Raw genomic sequence first — 19,010 nt, forward strand, 5'->3', positions numbered from 1 at the left:
GCTCACCTGTGCTCATAAATACATATAAAAGACAGGCAATTTGCTGAAGGTGCTCGACATTCATTGTGTAAAAATAAATGCTTAACAGTGTATTGAGACCAGACTCAATTTTCCAGCCCTCATTGTCTGGCTATCTCAGTTGTAACATTTTACACTATTAAGCCTTCTCTAATTAAACCTGAAAGGATTCACTGCTGTTGGATCATATTATAATTGAAAGTAACAGCAGCTGCAATATCTCAGACACACGAGTAAAATTTAGCAAAATGCTAGAAGAAATAAAAAGTAGCAAAGAATATTAAAGACCCAAAGGTCAAATGTGGTTTCTTGCCCACGATTTACGTTTACACACCTTGGTAAGATCATGAACTGATTAAAAAATGGAAATAACATTTGTTATCAACAGTGCAGACCTTTATAATGTTAGTTCTGAACATAGTTTAGATATATAGTTTAAGTTAAAGCCTTAGAAAGATTCTATGGTTTGTAATTCTACAAAAAGAAAATGACTTGCAATTACAAGATTAATGTCATTCAATCTTACAGGTAGCAAAGATAAAAAAAATTACCTGAAGCCACCTGGTCTCCTTCCTATCGGAAGGATGCTGTGAAACTTGAAAGGGTTCAGAAAAGATTTACAAGCATGTTCCCTGGGTTGGAGGATTTGAGCTATAGGGAGAGGCTGAACAGGCTAGGGCTGTTTTCCCTGGAGCATCGGAGGCTGAGGGGTGACCTTATAGAGGTTTACAAAATTATGAGGGGCATGGATAGGATAAATAGACAAAGTCTTTTCCCTGGGGTGGGGGAGTCCAGAACGAGAGGGCATAGGTTTAGGGTGAGAGGGGAAAGATATAAAAGAGACCTAATGAGCAAAAAAAGTCTCTTCTCCTTCACTTTTTAAACATTTTTTAAGACTGTAAATGTTCCACAAAAATGATTTAAAATGAAAAATATTATGTTTCTGATAATATAACCCATAAGAAAGCCTGTGACTCAGGAGCAGCTGCAAGATTCACTAACTCTTAGTTCACCGTTTTATGTTTTAACCTATTTTTCTAATCAACCTGATGTCATCAAACGCCTCTGGAGCAGGTGGGACTTGACCCCTTGGCCTCCCAATCCAGAAGGATGGACGCTACCACTGTGCCAGAAGAGGGCCTCCAAAAGCCTTCAACCTGTTTCTCAATATCAACCTGTCAAAGATATTATTACACACCTCTGGAACAGGTGAGACTTGAATCCTGACCACCCAGTCCAAGGATAAAGACACTACCACTGCCCACAAGAGGGCTGAGATCAAATTCTCAGCCACATTCACTGGATAACAATTGGTTGTAGAAACTATTGCTGCTTTTAACCCCATACTCAAACCACAATTTCGAACATGCTACCAACTGACTACAATCAATTAATTTAGCACCGATTGATGATTGGAACTAGAGTCATAGAGATGTACAGCACGGAAAGAAACTCTTCGGTCCCACTTGGCCATGCCGACCAGATATCCCAACCCAATCTAGTCCCACCTGCCAGCACCTGGCCCATATCCCTCCAAACCCTTCCTGTTCATATTGCCAGCCACATGCCTTTTAAATGTTGCAGTTGTACCAGCCTCCACCACTTCCTCTGGCAGCTCATTCCATACACGTACTACCCTCTGCGTGAAAAAGTTGCCCTTTACGTCTCTTTTATACCTTTCCCCTCTCACCCTAAACCTATGCCCTCTAGTTCTGGACTCCCCCACCCCAGGGAAAAGACTTTGTCTATTTATCCTATTCATGCCCCTCATGATTTTATAAACCTCTATAAGGTCACCTCTAACGCTCCAGGGAAACCAGCCCTAGCCTATTCAATCTCTCCCTACAGTTCAAATCTTCCAATACTGGCAACATCCTTGTAAATCTTTTCTGATTTCAAGTTTCACAAGATCTTTCTGATAGTAAGGAGACTAGAATTGCACGCAATATTCCAAAAGTGGCCTAACCAATGTCTTGTACAGCCGCAACATGACCTCCCAAACTCCTGTACTCAATACTCTGACCAATAAAGGAAAGCATACCAAACGCCTTCTTCACTATCCTATCTATCTGCGTCTCTACTTCCAAGAAGCTATGAACCTGCACTCCAAAGTCTCTTTGTTTGGACCTTACCATTAAGTGTATAAGTCCTGCTAAGATTTGCTTTCCCAAATGCAGCACCTCACATTTATCTAAATTAAACTCCATCTGCCACTTCTCAGCCAATTGGCCCATCTGATCAAGATCCTGTAGCAATCTGAGGTAACCTCCTTCGCTGTCCACTACACCTCCACTTTTGGTGTCATCTGCAAACTTACTAACTATACCTCTTATACTCACATCCAAATATTTATATAAATGATAAAAAGGAGCGATCCCAGCACCAATCCTTGTAGCACTCCACTGGTCACAGGTCTCCAGTCTGAAAAACAATCCTCCACCACTACCCTCTGTTCTTCTACCTTTGAGCCAGTTCTGTATCCAATTGGCTAGTTCTCCCTGTATTCCATGAGATCTAAATTTGCTAAACAGTCTCCCACGCGGAACCTTGTCAAAAGCCTTACTGAAGTCCATATAGATCACATCTACCTCTCTGCCCTAATCAGTCCTCCTTCAAAAAACTCAATCAAGTTTGTAAGACATGAATTCCCACACACAAAGCCATGTTGATTATCCTTAATCAGTCCTTGCCTTTCCAAATACAGGTACATCCTGTCTCTCGGGATGCCCTCCAACAACTTGCCCACCGCTGACGTCAGGCTCACTGGTCCATAGTTCCCTGGCTTGTCCTTACCAACTTTTTTAAACAGTTACCACATTAGCCATCCGCCAGTCTTCTGGCACCTCACCTGTGACTATCGATGATACAAATATTTCAGTAAGAGGCCCAGCAATCACTTCCCTAGCTTCCCACAGGGGTCGAGGGTACACCAGTTACCCTTTGGATTCTCCTTAATCGTATTTGTCAAAGCTATCTCATGTCCCCTTTTTGCCCTCCTGATTTCCCTCTTAAGTATACTCCTACTGCCTCAGTCACCTGCCCTGCCTTATTTCCCATGAGAAGGTCAATTTTTGCAGCTTCTGTAGTAGGTCCACATACTGAATCAGAAAATTTTCTTGTACACACTTAACAAATTCCTCTCCATCTAAAGCCTGAACACTATGGCAGTCCCAGTCTATGTTTGGAAAGTTAAAATTCCTTACCATAATTACCCTATCATTCTTACAGATAACTGAGATCTCCTGACAAATTTGTTTTTCAATTTCCCTCCGACTATTTGGGTGTTTATAATACAATCCCAATAAGGTGATCATCCCTTTCTTACTTCCTTGGACGTATTTCGGGAATATCGTCCCTCAGTACAGCTGTAATGCTATCCCTTAACAAAAAAGCCACTCCCCTCCTCTTTCTGTCCCTTTCTGTTCTTCCTGTAGCATTTGCATCCTGGAACATTAAGCTGCCAGTCCTGTCCGTCCCTGAACCATATTTCTGTAATTGCTATGATATCCCAGTCCCATATTCCTAACCATGCCCTGAGTTCAACTTCCTTCCCTGTTAGGCCTCTTGCACTGAAATAAATGCAGTTTAATTCATCAGTCCTACCTTGTTCTCTGCTTTGACCCTACCTGCCCTGACTGTTTGACTCACTTCTGTTCCCAACTGTACCAGTCTCAGATTGATCTCTTTCTTCACTATCTCCCTGAGTCAACGCCACCCCCCCACCCCCAACTCACACCTTACTAGTTTAAATCCTCCCGAGCAGCTCTAGCAAATCTCCCTGCCAGTATATGAGTCCCCTTTCAATTTAGGTGCAATCTGTCCTTCTTGTACAGGTCACACCTACCCCAAAAGAGTTTCCAATCATCCAAAAATGTGAATCCTTCTCCCATACACCAGCTTCTCAGCCGTGCATTCATTTGCGCTATCCTTCTATTCCTGCCCTCACTAGCTCATAGCACCGGGTGTAATCCAGATATTACTATTCTCAAGGGCCTCCTTTCTAAATTCCAGCCTAACTCTGTGATCTCCCTTCAGAATCTCAACCTTTTCCCTTGCCATGTCATTGGTTCCAATGTGTACAATGCCTCATGCTGTCCCCTCTCCCCCGTGAGAACATTCTGCACCCTCTCTGAGACATCCTTGATCCTGGCACCAGGGAAGCAACACACCATTCTGATTTTTCGCTGCTGACCACAGAAACATCTGTCTGTACCTCGGACGAGAGAATGCCCTAACACAATCTATCTCTTGGAAGCAGACGTACCCCTCATTGCATTTGAGCCAGTCTCAATACCAGAACCTTGGCTGTTCGTGCTTTGTTCCCCTGAGAATCCATCACCCCCTACAATTTCTAAAACAACATACATTTTTGAAATGGGGATAGCCACAGAAGACTCCTGCACTAACTGCCTACCTCTCTTACCTTTCCTGGAGTTAACCCATCTATGTGATTGTATCTGCGACTTTCCCCCTTCCCATTCGCTGCCATCCATCACATCGCCTTGTTCTTGTAAATTCGTCATTGACTCTAAGTGTCTCTCTAACCGATCCATTCAATCTGATAGGATTCGCAACCAACGACATTTATTGCAGATATAATCCTCAGTCACCCATACGCTCTCCCTCAACTCCCACATCTGACATGAGGAGCATATCACTCTCCTGAAGGCCATTTTTGCTTCTTTCAATCTACAGACCAGAAACTAGCACTGTCTTATGCCTCTACAAAACCCTGCTCCAGGTTAAATTCATACTTGTTTAATCAAGAGACATATCCCAAGAAAACATGTAATCAAGACAGAACCCACACTACTCACTCCTGCAGACTTACTGTGAGGGCACGCTTAAAATATCCACTTATCTGTTTCTGTGCTGTGACCTCTCCCAAACAGGTTCCTCCAAGATCTGTTGTGAATTTCACTGTTTGTTAATTTTCCCATTTGCACTCCGAAGTCCAATGATACATGAATTCAAACAGCAAAGGCAATAACTGTGCAGGTTCACCACTGTGTCAGTGTGGGTCTGTCTCTCTCTCCCCCACTGCACTGACCTCACCATGTGCTTCCCTTGTCTGTTCCTCTCCCTTTTAAAGGTGCTGTTGTTTTGACCTTTTTTCTCCAAAGTTCCAAAACAATGCAACACATAAAACAGTAATTGCTGCTCTTGGAATTCGAGGAAATCACCTCCAACACCTAAAATACCTCAAAATCTGCCAAAGTTCTGCTTAAAGTGAGCATAGAAGGCGTTGAGATGATCTGGGAGGGATATCAGATTAGATTCCCTACAGGCCCTTCAGCCCACCAGGTCCACACCGACCCTCTGAAGAGTAACCCACCAGACCCATTCCCCTACCCTATATTTACTAATGCACCTAACACTATGGGCAATTTAGCATGGCCAATTCACCAGACCTGCACATCCTTGGATTGTGGGAGGAAACCGGAGCACCCGGAGGAAACCCACGCAGACAGGGAGAATGCGCAATCTCCACACAGACAGTCACCCGAGATAGGAAATGAACGCGGGTCCTTGGCGCTGTGAGGCAAAAGTGCTAACCACTGAGCCACCGTGCCACCCCAGAGGATATGTCATCCTCGACTATCGTGCACTGTATCCATCCAGTTACCTTTTAAATGTTATAATTGTATCCGCCTCCACCACCTTCTGCATGAAAATGTTGCTTCTTTAGTTCTTTTTAAATCTTTCCCCACACCTTAAACCCAGGCCCTCTAGTTTTGGACTCCCCCACCCCGGAGAAAAGACCTTGGCTATTCACTCTGTCCAAACTCCTCAAGATTTTGTAAACCATGTCTAAGATCACCCAACTGCCTCCGACACTCCAGGGAAACTAGCCACAGCCTATTTAGCCTTTCCCAATAGCTCAAACCTGGCAACATCCTTGTAAATCTTGCCTGAGCTATTTCAAGTTATACAACATCCTTCCCATAGCACGGAGACCAGAATTGCGCACAGTATTCCAAAAGTGGCCTAACCAATGTCCTATACAGCTGCACCATGACTTGCTAAATCTAACACTCAATACACTGACTAATAAAGACAAGCATTCTAAATGTCTTCTTCAATATACTTTTAAGAAACTATGAACTTGCACTCCAAGGTCTCTTTATTCAGCAACACTTCGCAGGGCATAACCATTAAGTGTATAAGGCCTGCCCTGATTTGCCTTTACAAAATGCAGCACCTCACATTTTCCTAAATTAAACTCCATCTGCCATTCCTCGGGCCATGGCCCATCCGATCAAGATCCCACTACTCTGAGGTAACCTTCTTCACTGTCCACTACACTCAAAAATATATGTGAAGGAGAGACTGTTTACATTTTGAAGTAAGAAAATTATTTTCTCAAACGGAATTTGTGTGGGAGAGGCCTCCAACTATTTGTCAAGTTCTGATCTGGAGAAGGAGGTTTTCAATGTTTGAAACTTCATACTTCAATAAAAAAATGTGAAGAAGGAGAGATTGTTTTTATATACAGCTTCTGGAGAGGCCTACACACGGACAGCTCTGGAAAGACTTTTTTTGATGCACAGTTTAATGCTGACAGTTGGGGGACTTGAGGAGTCCCCTGTGCCAAGTTCATAGAGTCATAGAGATGTACAGCACAGAAGTAGACCCTTTGGTCTAACTCATCCATGCTAACCAGATATCCCAACCTAATCTAGTCCCATTTGCCAGCACTTGGCCCATATTCCTCTGAACCGTTCCTATTCAAATACCCATCTGGATGCCGTTTAAATGTTGCAATTGTACCAGCCTCCACCACTTCCTCTGGCAGCTTATTCCATAAACTTACTACCCTCTGCGCGAAAAAGTTGCCCCTTAGGTCCCTTTTATATCTTTCTCCTCTCACACTAAACCTATGCCCTCTAGTTCTGGACTCCTCCACCCCAGGAAAAAGACTTTGTCTATTTACCCTATCTATGCCCCTCATGATTTTATAAACCTCTATAAGGTCACCCCTCAGCCTTTGATGCTCCAGGAAAAACAGCCCCAGCCTGTTCAGCCTCTCCCTATAGCTCAAATCCTCCAACCCTGGCAACATCCTAGTAAAGCTTTTCTGAACCCTTTCAAGTTTCACAACATCCGTCCGATAGGAAAGTGACCAGAATTGCACTCAATATTCAAAAAGTGGCCGAACTAATGTCCTGTTCAGCCGCAACATGACCTTCTAACTCCTATACTTCAAAGTCTGACCAATAAAGGAAAGCATACCAAATGCCTTCTTCACTATCCTATCTGCCTGCGACTCTACTTTCAAGGAGCTATGAACCTGCACTCCAAGGTCTCTTTGTTCAGCAACACTCCCTAGGACCATACCACATACCATTAAGTGTATAAGTCCTGCTCTGATTTGCCTTTCGAAATTGCAGCACCTCGCACTTATCTAAATTAAACTCCATCTGCCACTCCTCAACCCACTGGCCCATCTGATCAAGATCGCATTGTAATCTGAGGTAACCTTCTTCACTATCCACTTCTAATTTTGGTGACATCTGCAAACTTACTAATTATACCACTTGTGCTCACATCAAATTATTTATATAAATGACGAAAAGTTATGGACCCAGCACTGATCCTTGTGGCACTCCACTAGTCAGAGGCCTCCAGTTTGAAAAACAACCCTCCACCACCACCCTCTGTCTTCTACCTTCAAGCCAGTTCTGTATCCAAGTGGCTAGTTCTCCCTGTATTTCATGAGATCTAACCTTGCTAACCAGTCTCCCATGGGGAACCTTGTCTTACTGAAGTCCATGAAGATCACGTCCACCACTCTGCCCTCAGCAATCCTCTTTGTATCTTTTTTAAAAATCTCAATCAAGTTTATGAGACATGATTTCCTAAGCACAAAGCCATGTTGACTACCCCTAGTCAGTCCTTGCCTTTCCAAATACGTGTAAATCCTGTCGCTCAGGATCCCCTCCAATGATTTGCCCACCACCAAAGTCAGGCTCATTGGTCTATAGTTCCCTGACTTATCCTTACCACCTTTCTTAAATAATGATATCACGTTCGTCCACTTCAAGGCTTCTGGCACCTCACTTGTGACTATCGATGATACAAATATCTCAGCATGAGGCTCAGCAATCACTTCTCTAGCTTCCCACAGAGTTCTAGAGTACACCTGATCAGGTCCTAGGGACTTATCCACCTTTGTGCAATTCAAGACATCCAGCACTTCCTCCTCTGTAAAATGGACATTTTTCAAGATGTCACCATCTATTTCCTGACATTCTATACCTTCCATGTCCTTCTCCACAGTAAGCAGTGATGCAAAATACTCGGTTAGTATCTCCCCCATCTCCTGCAGCTCCACACAACTAGGTCTCTTTCCTATCGGAAGGACGTGGTGAAACTTGAAAGAGTTCAGAAAAGATTTATAAGGATGTTACCAGGTTGGAGAATTTGAGCGATAGGGAGAGGCTGAATAAGCTGGGGCTGATCTTTGAGGGGCCTTATTCGCTCCCTAGTTACCCATTTGTCCTTCATATAAAAACCCTTTGGATTCTCATTAACCCTATTTGCCAAAATTAGAAGTGCCATGGATAGTGAAGAAGGCATTTGGTATGCTTTCCTTTATTGGTCAGAGTATTAAGTATAGGAGTTGGAAGGTCATGCTGCAGCTGAAAAGGACATTAGTTGTGCCACTTTTTGAACATTGAGTGCAATTCTGGTTTCTTTCCTATTGGAAGGATGTTGTGAAACTTGAAAGTGTTCAGAAAAGATTTATAAGGATGTTGCCAGGGTTGGAGGATTTGAGCTAAAGGGACAGGCTGAATAGGCTGGGGCTGATCTTTGAGGGGTCCTATTCGCTCCATAGTTACCCTTTTGTCCTTAACATAAAAACCCTTTGGATTCTCATTAACCCTATTTACCAAAGCTATCTCAGGTCCTCTTTTTGAACTCCTGACTTCCCTCTTAAGTATACTGCTACTACCTTTATACTCTCCTGCCTGTATCTGACATGTGCTTCCATTTCTTAAACCAAACCCTCAATTTCTCCAGTCATCCAGTATTCCCTACACCTACCAGCTTTTTCTTTCACCCTAAGAGGAATATTTGGTGTCTGGACTCTCGTTATTTCATTTCTGAAGGCTTCCGATTCTTCAGCTGTCCCTTTACTTGCGAACATCATATTGAGGTTGTACAGTACATTAGTGAGGTGTCTTCTGGAGTACTGTGTGCAGCTCTGCTCACTCTGTTATGGGAAGGATACTATTCACCTGGCAAGGGTTCATAAAAGATTTACCAAGATATTGGTGGGAATGGAGGGTTTGACTTATAAAAGTAGGCTGGAACATTTTTCACTGGAGCATAGGAGGTTGAGGGATGACCCTCGAGACACTGTAAAATCATTAGGGGGATAGGGTGAATTGCAAAGATATTTTCCCTTGGTTGTGGGAGTTCAAGACTAGGGGGCTTATTTTTCAGGTGGCAGGACAAAGACTTAAAAAGGCTGCAAGAGGCAACTTTTGTTTTACATGAAGTGGTCAGTGTGTGGATGAAGCGGTGGATACCGGTACAATTATGCTTAAAACATGTTTGGATAAGCACAGGAAATGGAAAGGTTTGGAGAGCTATGGATCAAATGCAGGAGGGTGGGACTAATTTAATTTGGGAACAGTGAATGTGGACTAATCGGACTGAAAGGGTCTGTATGACTCTACAACTCTTCTTAAAAAAGTATAAAAATTAAAATATATAAAAATTGAAAATTTGATCTGTCTAGTGGATAATGACGATCAGACTCAACTATGCGGTCTCCAAGAATTAACTCATTTTGGTAATTGTGGCCAGGTGAAGGTCATTTGTGAACAATGGATCTCTGAAAGAAGTAACAAAAAGCATCTGACACGATGCATCTCTCCACTAGTCAATGCCATTAGTGTTATTTTAAAATACAAAATTACTGATCAGCAGCAGCTCCATATTTAAAGAAACTACATTCTATACAAAATATTAATCTCTGAATTTGAAACACAAATTCTTTAATAAAAAAGGTAAAAATTATAGAGATAAAAATGTTAGTTTCAGCATCAGTATTTTATTCTGTGAATCAGTCTAATTCCAATGGACCATAAAGAAAACTGAAGACAGTAGTTTTTAATTACACAATGAAAGCATGTTTTCACCAGGTCTTCTGTAAAGAATGGTGAGCAAAATACTTGGTAATTATATTCTCTGCAACTGGCAATACATGAAACTTTGTACCGTTCAATACATGATTGCAAACCAAAAATCAGATAGCTTTGGAGACTATAAGTTACCTTAGCAGCAAGTCGTAATCCAACCTCATCAGCCTCGATCTCTAGTTTCCGGCTATACGGTCTGTCAAACATGTACTGTAGAAAATACACGTACTAATGTTATTGGTGATTGATAACATTGATCAATTCTTCAATTCTAATGTATAAATCGAAGTAGGTAATTCCATTCAATAGAATTATTTTGCGTCACCTCTGATCGCACTTTATTACAGCTTTAAAATATACTTTCAGAGTCAAGAGTAAATATTTAGCAACAAAGTCAAAAGTTGGAAATGCCACTTCACCATTCAACAATATCATGGTTGATCTGACAGATCTATATTTTTATCTATCCTCGATAACCTTTCACCACCTTGCTTACATAAAAAACAAACTATCTGCCACTGTTGTAAAAATGCTCATGGCCTTTTGAGGAACAGAGTTTCAAAGACACTCAAACCCATTTGTGGAAAAATTCCTGTCATCTGCCTCAGTTGTGTAACCATTTGCTTTTAAATAGTTCTAGGTTATCCTACAAGAAGAAACATCCTTTCCACTTACATTGTATCAAGACCCCTCATCATCTTCTATGTCTTCTAAACTCGAGAAGATATAAGCTTAGCTTTCTTCATAAAATATCCTACCCTTTCCTGGTATTAGACTAGTAAAGAACCTTCATGGACTGTTTCCAATACATTTATATCCTTCCTTAATTAAGGAAAGCAATATTGTACACAGTATTCTTGGTGTGGTCTCAGAAATGCCCCATTCAATTGAAGCATAATCTTTCTCACTTTTATATTCAAATATTCAAACTTCTCTCACATTAAAAGATAAAGTTTATTGATTTAGCTTCCATGAATTCTATGAAAAATAATGTGCTTTGGATGAGGGGAACTGGTTGACGTACTGTACTTTGGTAAGGTGCTATATCAAAAGTTATTATGGAAAATAAAATAGAGGTTACATTTTGGCATAGTTAGGAAATTCCTTCCTGTTAGCTAGACAAAATAGACAAAAATAAATCTTCTTCTGGTTGACAAGATGCAGGACTCAGTGCTGGGCTTCAATTGTTTACAATTTACATAAATGACTAGGATCAGAGGTATAGTGTCAGTGAGATGGTTAATGTTTTGGTTTCAATTTTCCAAAGTTCAAGGTAATCAGGCATAGTCAGTATTGTCTTGGAACCAACAAGACAATACTGACTATGCCTGATTACCTTGAACTTTTCTATGACAGCCTGAATAATATCTTCGTTATGACTGACGTTAAGCTAACTAGTCTGTAGTTTGCTTTTTGCTAATGTCCTGCCCTTTTAACAAACAAAATCCTATTTTCCAAACAAATGGAGTGGTTCCCAGAGTCTAGGGAATTCTGGAAAATTGAAACCAAAACATTAACCATCTCACTGGCACTTCTTTTAAGACCTGAAGATAAAGTTGACCAGGAATCAAGGACTTAACAGCTTGTAGCTCCAACAATTTCACTGGTGATTGTAATTTTCTTAAGCTCCATTCTATTTCCTGATTTACAGTTATTTCTGGGATTACTTGTATCTTCCGCAAAGATGGAAAATACCTATCAATTAATCCATCTCCTTATCTTCCATTATTAATTTCCCACTTTCTTGAATGACTGCTCACTTCGTTATCTCTTTATTAAAATGTATATAAATCTGTTTTCCTATGTCTAGTTAACTTTCACTCATGCTCTAATATCCTTCTTAGTACTTTTAGTTATTCTTTGATAAATATATTCTATCCAATCTTCGCCCCCACAACTCATCTTTGCATAATTATGTTATTTTCCTTAAATTTCATACTACCTTTAAGTTTTTAAGTTAACCATTGAGTGATGTCTTCCCCCTTAGAGTTTTTCTTTCTCACTGAATGTACTGAACCTGAAACATGTGCACCATCGCATCTCTATTGACGCATCCCTTCAGCTAATTTACCTGTTCACTTTAGTTAGTTATCCTTTTATGCCCTCATCTAAGTTTAAAATTCTAATTTTGGACACTGTTCTCTCCCTCAAACCAAATTTAAATATCAATCATCTTCTGATCACTGTCACCTAGAGGTGCATTGACTATGAGGCCACTAATTCATTTCATTTCTTGGCCGAGTACCATGTCTAATATAGCTACTTGTTTGGCTGATTCCAAAATGTGCAGTTCCAAGAGACTATTTCAAAAACATTCTATAAACTCCTCATTTGATCACCTTTGCCCTTCAGACTTTTCCAGTCTATACATAGATTAGAATCTCCTATAATTACTCCTGTACATTTGACAAATTCCCACTATTTTTTCCTTTATATTCCACATTGCTATGTTATTTCAGTTAAAAGGACTGTACACCACAAATGATTTGTTTCTCATTTCTCCAAAACTGCTTCTACATCTTGATTGCCTGAACAAAGGTCATCCATTTCTGAAGTGCTAATACCATCATTAGCTAAACAGAACCAAACCTCCACATTACTCTAGCTTCCTAAAAATTCTCGTATCCTTCAATATTCAGGTCCAATCTACGTCATCCCGCAGTCATGTCTGTATAATGGCTGTGAGATTTATTTCAATGTGTGTTATCAGTTCATCTGCTGTCATTTTGTTGTTCATCTCATTTGACTGCTACCCGCATTTGGTTACAGAGCCTCCCAGAAAGTAAGGTATAAAATGCCAGGTTTCATCTCAAGAAATGCTGCTGTCTTATAGGGTGTTAGATGTATGCACAATAAAACACAATATGCTGGCTGTGGACTTCAAAGTCGTACTACAACTAGTAAATCCATTATCTTTCATAAGGGTGCATTCAATTAAAACATGTCCTGATCGTGTAACTGCTGCTATTACTCTAGTGTTAAATTTCAAATAAAAGCAGAGTAAAGCATTAAATTGCAAAAGTATTACCAAATGTTTTATGTAAGACTCAGAAGTAACAAAAACTGGATTGCTTACAGTTTACACACACTTCAAAGAACCAGCCCTAAGAATCAATGTACCAATAACATAACTTGAGGTGGTTTAGTTGACCGAGTTCTCTTCATCATGCATATCAATTCGCTTAAACTGAACAGACAGTATTTTCCATTACTTAAGTAAAATGTCACAGGGTGACAGATCACAAGAATACATTTCCCATGATATTGATCACAATACGTCAGATGTCACCATGTCTCTTTTGTTCAAAATACATTTGTCTGTCTATTTCTTTGTCTCCTTTTGCATTCTGTTATAATTTTACTGAAATTTCTTTTCCCCTTGTTTGCCTATTTAATTTCTGTTTTTGTTGCTTCCCTGCTTCCTTTCAGGTAGGAAATAATGAGCCACGTTAAAAAGGTCTGCAAGTTTCACCTAATAGTGGCAGGTTTACGAAATGTAATTTATAGTCCTGAGTGGTTGCTTTTCTATATGACAAGTTAGCCTGTCACTGTTAATTCTTTTTTATGTCACTGCCAGCATTGCTTCCGATACTGATTCATGCCTCCTAAAACAATAGTTACCTCGACAGCATTATCAGTTTCAATACTCTGCAAGTGTTAGCATCGATATTCACACTAAGCCCCTCCAGTGCCTCTCTATTCTTATCCAACTTGTGTCTCAGATGATATTGCATGAAGCCATCTGCACCCATTCTGTAATCCTTTCAGAATTTCTCTCGATGCTCACATCAGTCCCCTCTCTTTGCTTTCAACATGGTCCCCTATTTAACAATGGCAACAGAGAAAGAATAACATTTTAATTGTTAAAAATCAACACCAGGTTATAGTCCAACAGATTTAATTGGAAGCACACTAGCTTTCGAAGCGACGCTCCTTCATCAGGTGAAACCTGTTGGACTATAACCTGGTGTTGTGTGATTTTTAACTTTGTACACCCCAGTCCAACACCAGCATCTCCAAATCATTTTAATTGTTAGGAGCATTGGGGTCATTTAAAATGTTATTAAACTGAAATAAGTTTTGTTTTAAATGTAAAAGACAAAGGACATTCAAAGTAAAATGTACCTCAAAATAATTCAAAATTTTAATGCAAACACTTGAAAAGCAAATTGTTTTCAAAGGACCAGGCACAGAATTAAGATGAAGTTAAGGTCAACTAGCAGGGCAGAACTAGAAATAATTCCCAACAATAAGACCAGTTGAGGTTGTGGGTTGGTAGTAATAGCGGACGTAAGGAATCCGTAAAACTGGGAAGAGACTGAGCCATCAGCACAAAGAATGGTTTCAGGAAAGCAGGAAACTGATTTTGTTTGCATTACTAAACTGTTGAAACATTACATTCCTTACTATATTGAAATTACACTAGCTGCCTACCAAAGTGAAAAATATGGTTTGAAGCAGGACTGCATGCCCTACTCGAGAAAACATTAAAGACAGTCTCAGTGTAATACTGAAGATTTTACAAATGGCATGGTTAGTCAGAGAATATGATGACAGCTAATTTTAATAAAACATTTAACTTTTATCTTAATACTTTATAAAAGAAGCAATGTTGCCAACATGACAACGAGGAAATACTGCACCTGGCAAACTAATCAAGCATACAAAACTAGAAGAGTTCAGTTTGTGCAGAGTTAACTTATGCCAGCACAAAAAAAACAGCAGGAGTCTGACAACTTTATGAATGCACCAGGAAAAAAAAACACATTAGCAATCCAATTATCAAAATTGTTCATTCATTTTTAAATGATAGCAAACTACCAAAATCAGAGCCATCATGAATTGAAGTCCAGCATGAGTCAATGTGTTAAAGAGACAGGAATACAAAAGGAACTGCTACATTTTGAACAAATTATGATTTTCATCTGTAGAGAGGAGTTACTGTTCTTTTGAAGATAAAGCTAATCTAAAAATCTACATTCACAGAAAACAAGGGAACATTCTCACCTCAATCAGTTTGTTTTGGATCCACTGTCCCAGAGCAGCAAGACCATCCCGTGGGAACACAGCCCAAATAAGTGTCAAGAAAACAAGGGACACAAAATCTAGGAGCTGAATTATACTTGCATGTTCTGCCTAGAAATCAAAACATGATCGCATAACTAGCATCCTGGTAAATCAGTGGTTATTCATTTCATTGAAAATGAGTCAAATGCATACAAATATCATCACAACACTGTTAGATCTATGCATAAGCAATGGAACCTCATTATCCACACTACAATTATCCTGATTTTCCGTATACTGGAAAATTATACTGTCTACCAACACCAACCTGCTCCTATCTGACATAAGTGAATCCCTCAACTCATCTAAAATTAAATGATAACTATCTTAATTGCAGCATACTTGTGTTGATTCAAGAGCCTATGATATTGTTCTAATGAGGAGTTCCCTGTCAAAAATTAACTCAATCCAACTATAAAACCTCACCTTGGCAACCACTTTCAAATTAACCACTCAGTACTGCACTGGAGAGTTTTTTGATGTCCAAGTACTGGAGATAGACATGAACTCAGGTTTCTGACTCAGACAAGAATGGTACCAGGTTAGCCATGGATGATACCACTCCATAATGTGAACCAGAGTGTGACCTATCTTGCACCAACCAGGGTAAATAGGGCAAAGGCTTTCAACCAGTCAAGAGTCATAGAATCAGTTGTGTAGAGCACAGAAACAGATCTTTCAGTCCAACTCATCCATGCCAATCAGATATCCGAAACTGATCTAGACCTATTTGCCAGCATTAGGCCCATATCCCTCTCAATGCTTCCTATTCATGTAACCATCCAGATGCCTCTTAAATAATCTAACTGTACCAGCCTTCACCACTTCCTCTGCAGCTCATTCCATACACGCACCACTCTCTGCATGAAAAGGTGCCCCTTAGGATCCCTTTAAATCTTTCCCTTCTCACCTTCAACCTATGCTCTCTAGTTTTGGACTCACCTACCTTGGGGAAGAGACCTTGCCTATTTATCCTATGCTTCTCATGATTTTATAAGCCTCTGTAAAGTCACCCCTCAGCCTCCAAACTCCAGGGAAAATAGCCCCAGCCTATTCAGCCTCTCACTATAACTCAAATCCTCCAACCTTGGCAACATTCTTGAAAATCTTTTCTGGACCTTTCCAAGTTCATATTCAGTGGAGTTTAGAAGGATTGGGGGTGGGGGGGATTTACTTGAAACATACAGAATCCTGAATGGCCTAGACAGAGTAGATGTTGGGAAGATGTTTCCATTGGTAGGAGAGACTAGGAGCTGAGGGTATAGCCTTAAAGTAGAGGGGAGACCCTTCAGAACAGAGATAAGGAGAAACTTCTTCAGCCAGAGAGTGATAAATCTATGGAATTCATTCCCACAGAAGGCTGTGGAAGCAAGGTCACTGAGTATACTTAAGAGTGAGGTAGATAGGTTCTTGAATATCATGGGGATCAAGGGTCACATGGAAAATGGGGTTGAGGAACTTATCAGCCATGACTGAATGGTGGAGCAGACTCCATGGGCTGAATGACTTAATTTCAGCTCCTGTATCTTACGGGTATCTTTGCAATTGAAGGGAAACCGGAATTAAACCCAGTATTCCAGAAATTCTTCTAAACTCCATCGAGCATAGATCCAGAGTCCTCAACTTTCTTTGTGTGACAAGCCCTTCACCCCAGGGTTATTCTTGTAAGCCTCCTCTGGACCTCCTCCAATGCCAGCACACCTTTCCTTAGATACAGGGTCCAAAACTCTAAATATTCTAAATGTGGTCTCATCAGCACCTTGTAACACATTTAGTAAAGGTAGATAGGGACAAAGGTGAGCTGAATCACTTGTATTTATTACAGATAACGTAACTGCTGAAGAAAATGTGACAGAGCCATCATTCAGACAGATATAAAATTCATGTGAATACAGATGAAAGATCAATCACACTCATAGTGGCAGTCTATAGACCTCCAAACAATGAAAGTGAGATAGAGGAAGAAATACGAACACAAATTAACAAGCAGAAAATAATTATGATGGGGGATTTCATTTGCACCAAAATTAACTGTCCAGAACATGTACAGATCTCCCTACTGTTATATTCAAACCCCTTGAAATAAGGGCCAATATTCCATTAGCCTTCCCAATTACCTGCTGCACCCGTATGCTAGCTTTCCGTGGTTTTACGCACAAGTAAACCCCCCAATCCCACTCCCCCAGTCCCTTTGTGTTGCAGCTTTCAGTTATTTTTCTCAATTTAAATAACACTGTTCTTGTGTTCTCTCTTCCAAAAAATAGCAACTTCTGAAGGAAGGATCTACAAGAAATGAGAAAAGCTAAACTATAAAACAAAAGAGGAAAGAAGAGCACAAGAGATAATACTGAAGGAGCACATAAATAACCAAAGAAGAAACATATTAATAGAAAGAAAGGTGAAAAGATGATTGCAGTACTAAAGATGATTTAAACCATCTGTACAGTTATGGATGCACTGTTTGTAATAAACATAGGGGGATTGGAACAATAATACATTGCAAGAACCAAATGTAGTTGGGATTGCTGAGTTAGGCCTGCAGAAAAAAAAGGCTTGGGAATTAAGCATTACAAGTGTAACACATTTAGTAAAGGTAGATAGGGACAAAGGTGAGCTGAATCACTTGTATTTATTACAGATAACGTAACTGCTGAAGAAAATGTGACAGAGCCATCATTCAGACAGATATAAAATTCATGTGAATACAGATGAAAGATCAATCACACTCATAGTGGCAGTCTATAGACCTCCAAACAATGAAAGTGAGATAGAGGAAGAAATATGAACACAAATTAACAAGTAGAAAATAATTATGATCGGGGATTTCATTTGCACCAAAATTAACTGTCCAGAACATGTATTTGTAAACCAGGATATGCCCTTGGCATATGGAAAACATTTTGGATAACATTTAACAGAGGGTCAGTAAAGTTATGTTCTACTAATAACAAGAGAAAAAATAAAAATCATTGTGATAATAAAAAATAAATGAAAGATATTGAGAGTTATGTAAAGGACAGCAACTAAATGCATGGATATTAGCGGACAATATGGTAAGTGAGAATATGGAAAAACTAGAGGGAAGAAAAATATATAATAGTCATAACAGGAACTATGAAGCTAAATTATGAAATAATACAAAATAGTATAGTTAAATATTCAACGGGCACAATAAAAGCAATAGAGATAAAATCACAATGATAATGAAACAACAAAAACAATTATTTTTGCTCAGATTTACCTGGGAGAAGCAGCAGATTATAAAGAATTACAATAACCAAATTTCAAATGGAGGATAGATGTCAAATAAACTCATCAAAATCAAAAAGTAGAGAAGTCCTATTCTGAAGTGATTGCATACACATATTTTGGAATCTAGAGAAGCAGTTCAGTTCAAAAGCAGTTAGGGATGACCTATCTTGAAATATTTTGAGGGGTCTGGCTTGTCCCGTAGCAAAATGCACAAATCACTGACCACTTTTACAAACGTCAAATAAAAAAAAATACAAACATGAGGGTTTGTTTCTAGATGAACAAAATTAAAAAATAGAGAAATTATACTAAATTTGTATTGTGGCTGGTCTTGATGTCTCATGGGCAATTTTGGTTGTAATATTATAAAAAGAATATAAAGGGATAAGTAAGGATACAGAACAGGACTTACAGGATGAAACCAGATTCTGGAGTTATACCCAATGGGGAAAGGATAAATAACCTGGGTCTATTTTGTCTTGAAAAGTGGTGGTCAATCGGAATTCATCAAAATCAGAGAAG

General features: G+C 39.7%; 1 protein-coding gene across 5 annotated transcripts in view; it reads right to left on the minus strand.

Moving 5' to 3' along the window:
- The window catches only part of oma1 (OMA1 zinc metallopeptidase), a 69,895-nt gene that overhangs the window by 23,072 nt on the left and 27,813 nt on the right, over nucleotides 1-19,010 (minus strand). For all 5 annotated transcript variants that reach the window (XM_072574213.1, XM_072574210.1, XM_072574211.1 and 2 more), the window contains 2 exons: nucleotides 15,177-15,305; nucleotides 10,305-10,379 (listed from right to left, as the gene is read on the minus strand). In XM_072574213.1, coding sequence (XP_072430314.1) covers nucleotides 10,305-10,379; nucleotides 15,177-15,305 — 204 coding nt within the window. The remainder of the gene's footprint in view (nucleotides 1-10,304; nucleotides 10,380-15,176; nucleotides 15,306-19,010) is intronic.

This window comes from Chiloscyllium punctatum, chromosome 7 (genome assembly GCF_047496795.1).
Source record: "Chiloscyllium punctatum isolate Juve2018m chromosome 7, sChiPun1.3, whole genome shotgun sequence".
Lineage (NCBI taxonomy): Eukaryota > Metazoa > Chordata > Chondrichthyes > Orectolobiformes > Hemiscylliidae > Chiloscyllium > Chiloscyllium punctatum.